The sequence below is a fragment of the Neopsephotus bourkii genome, unplaced genomic scaffold (assembly GCF_033783945.1).
Source record: "Neopsephotus bourkii isolate Nb327-2 ecotype Australia unplaced genomic scaffold, CSIRO-AGI_Nbou_v1 NB_1652, whole genome shotgun sequence".
Lineage (NCBI taxonomy): Eukaryota > Metazoa > Chordata > Aves > Psittaciformes > Psittacidae > Neopsephotus > Neopsephotus bourkii.
In genome coordinates, this window is record NW_026902126.1 from 808,253 (window position 1) to 814,252 (window position 6,000).

Here is a 6,000-nt window from a genome sequence, read left to right on the forward strand (position 1 = left end):
TGGTCAGAAATGCCTGTCACTTCTCCATCAATTCTGACTTCCATAGATTTGTTTGGAATGCTATAAAGCTGAAGGTTTCTGTTGCTGTAACACAGGTGGCAGTGTACCTGAGGCAGCCTCAATGATCTGTGCCTGTTTTGTGCCTTCTGTGGCTTGGCTTTCACTTCTGTTGCTTTCTGGAAGTAACCTGTAAGCTCTGGCTCTGAATTCTCCGTAGGTTCATAAATGGCTTCATCAATCGGAAGAAGCCCCTTTGCCCAGAGAACATTGAATTTGTGAGGCTTGCGCAGTACAAGTACTTGATGAAGCTCAGAGACCACCTCCCAAAAAATGTCTTGGACAAGAGCTGGCTCCAGCCTCCATCCATCCTGGAAGAGGTGAGGATTGCTGCAGCCTTTGGGAGAGGTGAAGGTGGCTTTTAGTAACTTTAGAAATGACTCAGCTGCTTGGTGGGCATCAGCCCTGCTCTGACACCAGTGCTCCTTGTTAGGTGGCTCTCTGGGCTGGGGGAGCTCAAATGGAGTTGTAATGATGTTAAAACCAGCTTGCACTGAGTGTCTGTCAGCACTGCAGCAGGAGCTGCTGGCACAACCTCGCTGCTGTTCTCTTTTCCTTAATGTAGACATCTGAGATGCTACAGAAAATCTGCATTAGGAACCTAGTGAGGAAATACTGCCGAGGTGTTACTGCTGAGAGGAAAGTGCAGGTAAGTAATATGTGGAATGTGAATGTGGGAGTTAAAAATGTAAGGATGGAATGTGAATGTGTGAGTTAAAACGGGCTGTGCAGGTGGGACATCTGCGCCCTGAGCTGTCTGAAAGGCAGGCTGCACACGGCTGCTGCTCTCACTGAGCAAGTACTCCTGAGCCTGGTGTTGGTTTCAGTGGCCCTGGCAATGCACAGTGTGGTTCTACAGACCCGTGGGTCTTATCTTATGGCATGAAAACTGCACCTCATGTAATAAGAAAGATCCATAAATAAGAAAAATCTGTAGGGCTCCTTAGTCCCTGCTACCCCTTTATGTGGTGTAAAATGGGAACGACCTAAAGGTGTGGGAAGAAAGGCAGATCAAGTCGGGCGGATGGTGCATGAGGGACAATGGTGTCTGTGGCACAATTGCTGATGCTCCTGATGGAGAAACTCCCTGAGGATAGAGGCTGCTCTTTCTCCCAACAGTTAGAGCAGAAGGTGGTGGCAAGCGCTGTTTTCCGAGGGAAGAAGGAGGGCTATGTGCAGAGCATCAACCAGCCGTTCGCAGACACCCGCCTGAGTGAGTGCCCCCCAGCGCCCTGAAGAGCCCAGCTCCTTGCTCAGGAACGTTCCTGACAGAAGAGACTTGGCTTCCAAGAGAAATTCCCATCTGGCAAAGACAGCACCCCCGGCTGCCTTTGGGCCTGACCATTTGAGTTCCCTTCCTCGGTGGCTGTCCTGGGTTCGGTGGTGTGGGTGCAATGCTGGGTCCTTGGAAGCTCCCAGAGCACTGGGTAGAAGGGACAGATATTCTGGGTGGTTCTTGGCATGAGCCCTCCTGTGCCAAGGCCTGAACTGAAACCAGGCCATAGCCCCCCACGTGAATGCCTTGTCAGGCAGGAAGAATCCCAGACATGGGTTTGGGAGTAGCTGGAACCCCCAGTTCAGTAGAGGGGAGGGTACCGAGGGGACAAGGAGAATGGGATGAAGATCATAAGTGCAGCTCTCTGGAATTGTGCTGGTGGGAATGGTGGCTGTCACCTGCACTCAGTTTATCTTTCTGGTTTGCTCCTCAGAAGAGAGTGACATAAACCCCAAAGTGCTGCAGCTCATCCAAGGTGAGAAGATCAAGGTAAGGGAAGGGGAGCTGGAGCACAGCAGCCCTTGAACCAGCTTCCCTGGAGCTGGCTGGTCACACAGTGTTGGGTGCTCTATAGTGCCTGAGGCTGCCTTGCAGCCATGCAATAGCAGCTGTTAAACTGGAGGCAGGTCTCAAAATGCACCTGGACACAAATTACCTAAGATTCCTTTTAATAAATGCTTAAAAAGCATCACAAACCCTATAGGGGTTGCAGCAGTGCAGGTGTGTGCTGCACTTCCCATAGTCACAGCATAGAGGGCACAGGGAAACAGTCTTTCTCAAAGCATTATTCTGCCATCTGAATGTCCAAGTGGAAAGAAAGCAGACTGCTGTCAGCAGAGGTTCTGGTGCTCCAGGGTGCAGAGCTGCTCCTTGCTGGCCTGCCTCCAGCACAGCACCCTGTGGTACTGAGTGATGCTGATACCCACTCGTTCTTTCCAGTATGTGACCCCCGTGATAAAATACGACAGGAACGGGTTCAAAGCACGGGACCGGCTCCTTGTTCTGACCCAGTCCTCAGCCTATGTGGTGGAAATGGCCAAGATCAAGCAGAAGATAGACTATGCCACTCTGAAAGGTAAGGGTGGAAGTCCCTGGGGGTCTGCCCTTGCTGCATGTGGGGCTTCTGAAACTCCATTTGGGTGTCAGCATGCAGGTCCTTGGAGTATAAGTTAGGACAAAGAGGACACAGTTTTAAACCCTTAAAGGCAGGAGGAGGTTGCTTTCTGCTGGCATTGAGGGAGGAAAAGGAAAACCCAACCCACACATCACCCCCTTTTCTAGGTATTTTTTCATCCTGCCACTGTCTGAACTGCAATCCAGGCTGGAATATGTGCATTCTGCCTCCTGCATTCCCAAAACGAAGGCTGGAGTTGATCTCCCTGCAGGAGCAGCACCCTAACACTGGCCTGGAACTGTCTTTGGCAGTTTTTCCTCTAATTTCTGCTTTTCCTTTGAAGGTATTTCCACCAGTAACCTGAGTGATGGGATCATGGTCATTCATGTTCCTGAGGACAACAAACAGAAGGTAGGAAACAGTCAAGTCTTGTAGTTGATGGTTTTAATAGCTTAACATCTAACACCTTAATGCCCCATCCCTGGCAGTGCTCAAGGCCAGGTTGCACACAGGAGCTTGGAACAAGCTGCTCTAGTGGAAGGTGTCCCTGGATGAGCTGCATGGGGTTTAAGGTGCCTTCAACCCAAACCAGGCTGGGATTTTCATCTTCCTATGAAATGCTGGGATTCCACAATTGCTGATGTTTACTATTTCTGTGATCAGCTGGACCTTTACATTCTTGCTGTCTCACCATGAAAGCTTTCCCTTACCTACCTTTTGGAGCCCAAGTTGCTCTAAATCCTGAATAGTCCCTGTAAAAGGATATTTGACAAACCAGACTTGTACGTGGTTGCTGTAATTGCTGTGTAAGCATCAGTGGTTGTAATTGCTGTGTGGTTATCAGTGGTTGTAATTGCTGTGTAGGTATCAGTCTCTTCTGCACAGCAGCCACTGCTCCAGCATTAAAAGGAGTTTCTCTGCACAGCTGCTGGGTGGCTTACGTGCTGGGCAATACCTGATGACTTTGTGCCTCTTTCTCTTGTTCCAGGGAGATGTGATCCTTCAGTGTGAGCACGTCTTTGAGACGGTCACAAAGCTCTGCATGCTGGCCAATAAGCAAAACCTCGTTAAAGTCGCGCAGGGAAGGTAAGGAAGTGTCCTGCAGGGTGGGTTTTAGGGAAGAACCTGCTTCAAACACTCTTAGGGCTGGATATTTAAGTCAAATTTAATATTTTATATTTTATTTTTGTATTTATATTTTATATTTAATTCAAATATATTAAAATATATATTTAAGTCAAACCTATTCACAGCAGACAGTGCCCTGAGCTGATCGTTGTGGGCTGAATCAAACAGGAATGTCTTTAACCTGCCCGAGGGGAGACTGAGCTGAGCTCTTAGGCAGAAGCTCTTCCCTGTGAGGGTGCTGAGGCACTGGCACAGGGTGCCCAGAGAATCTGTGGCTGCCCCATGCTGATGTAGCTTCCTTCCATGCTGGTTGTGGTTGCACCTTACTGGTGCTGCTCTGCTCTAGCAGCTGCCCATGACCCAACTGCCTAAAACATCAACTTGATTATAGGTGCCTGTAGTTTAAAACCCCTTTTTTTCCGGGCTTCTGCCGATGTGACCTGGGTGTGAGGTTGTGCTTTAGTGGTTTTACAGCAGATCCCATTAGCACGGGCTGAGAAAAGCCTGGGCTGAGCCTGGGTCACTCCAGGATAAATGCTCCTCTCCCTGCAAGCTTGAGAAGGCCCTGAAATGTGACGTTGGAGCACAGGCCCCTTCTCAGTCACACCACCAAGCTAATGGCAGGTGGATGCAGCCTGTCTCTCAAACCTCTGTGTGAATTGAGAATGGCACATGAAACCAGGCTTTCCTCTCTGCCCTTTGCATTTCAGTTGTAATTAGATTGTGTGTGTTCAGTGGCTTTCTCCAGGTCAGATCTGCTTATCTTCTAGTGCTTAATTGCTCCAGGAGAATTCAAATGCCTGGCCCAGGCAGGATGCTCTGTTCATCCAACCCTCCTGGCCTGGGTGCTATAATGCAATTGGTTAGGAAATTTACCTAAGCTGGTGGGCTCAGATCTTCTGATCTAAGGAGCTTTGCCAAGGGAACAGAAATAAAGAGGGCTCAGAGTAAAGCCTATTGCAGGGAAAACATCTAATGAGTAATTCTGTCTGTATCTGCAGCCTTCAGTTCCGCTTTGGCTCTGGGAAGGAAGGGACGATGGTGTTCAGTGTGGGGCAGGAGTCTCAGGTCTTCAAAGCCAAAACTGGACAACTGACAGTGGTAAGGCCTCAGCCAAGCCCTGGGAATGGGATTTGGGCTTTTTCCTCTGCTCAACCCCTGTAGAAAGCACAGCTCCGTTCCAGCAAGGGCCCTTTGGGTGAGCTCAGGAGGACTGGATTCATCTTGCAGAGCAGAGGTGCATGATGTAACTACTCAGTTAGTACCTACCTATGTAAGAACACACAATAGAAGGTCATGGCTGCAGTGGGAACTGCACCTTGCACCTTGCTGCTTGCTTTCTCCAGCTAGCATGGGCAGAGGAACAGGGGAAGGTGTGATTCTTTGTGCTTCACTGCTGGGCTCAGTGTGTGTGGTGCTGCTAGCTGACAGCTCCATGGAGGAAGTACACATGGACACGTTAATCCCCTTGGGGTACCCGTTAGCTGTCCTTGCAGCCTGGAGTTAAAGGGGGTAACTTTACATGCCAGCTGCTGAACAGAGACAGCACAGCCTCTTTTCCCACAGCCAGGACACCTCAAGGACATCACACTTGTACCTGATCTGATGACTCCTTCCTTTTCTCATCCAGGTGTCAACCCAGGCAAAGTCTTGATGAGCAACAGTCCCTGTTCCTGGTTGCTGTCCTGGCCAGGGGCAGAAAGGAGCCTGCAGGATGAGACCAGCACTCACACCTGCCCTGGGATCTGTGATGCCACAGGGCTGTTGTGATTTGAGTTTGCTTGCATCTTTTAGGCTCTTTTTTATAGCTTAAAACTATTCAATATAGCTAAATAAATGACATTAACTTGCTCTAACATTCCAGTGAGCAAAGGTGCTCATTACACAATTACAGGGAGGCATTTGAACTGAAAGCTGCAGTTCCCCATGTAAAATGTCCATCTCTAGGCACTGAGTAAGAGGTGAGAGCTCTGCCCAGGCTTCTCTGGCTGTGCTTGAGTCACAGCTCACCAGGAGTGCCTCAAGGAAGTTAACTCTGGTCTGAAACCACCTTTTCTCTGGGGCAGGCTGGTAAAGCCTTTAGCACTGCTGTTCCCTTGAGGTGGCCAAGGGGAGGGGGTGGAAGTGGGAATTCTCTGCACCTCCCGCTTGGAAGCTGTTCCACTGCTATGCTCATAGCACTTACTCTGCTGTCTCGTGTTGGGGCAAACTGGTGCAGTTCCTGCTCCGGCTCTGCCTTGGCTGACACTTTGAGGGCCTTGACTTGCTGCCTTCACATCCTGGGCTCTACAGAGTCCCAGGAGCCAGATCTCTGCTGGGAGGTCAAACTAAACCAGGGGGAGGATGATGTCTGTTTCTTCCAGCTCCATGGACCTCAAGGCCAGCTTCAGACAAGCAATAACGTGACCCATGTGTAAATATGAAA

At 49.7% G+C, this 6,000-nt stretch overlaps 1 protein-coding gene across 6 annotated transcripts in view; it reads left to right on the forward strand.

Moving 5' to 3' along the window:
* The window catches only part of MYO1H (myosin IH), a 37,043-nt gene extending 31,610 nt beyond the window's left edge, over positions 1–5,433 (forward strand). For all 6 annotated transcript variants that reach the window (XM_061374780.1, XM_061374778.1, XM_061374782.1 and 3 more), the window contains 9 exons: positions 218–377; positions 623–706; positions 1,177–1,270; positions 1,767–1,822; positions 2,273–2,408; positions 2,791–2,858; positions 3,436–3,533; positions 4,577–4,676; positions 5,206–5,433. In XM_061374780.1, the coding sequence (XP_061230764.1) occupies positions 218–377; positions 623–706; positions 1,177–1,270; positions 1,767–1,822; positions 2,273–2,408; positions 2,791–2,858; positions 3,436–3,533; positions 4,577–4,676; positions 5,206–5,229 (820 nt within the window). In that variant the 3' untranslated portion in view covers positions 5,230–5,433. The remainder of the gene's footprint in view (positions 1–217; positions 378–622; positions 707–1,176; positions 1,271–1,766; positions 1,823–2,272; positions 2,409–2,790; positions 2,859–3,435; positions 3,534–4,576; positions 4,677–5,205) is intronic.
* The last annotated feature ends 567 nt before the right edge of the window (positions 5,434–6,000 follow it).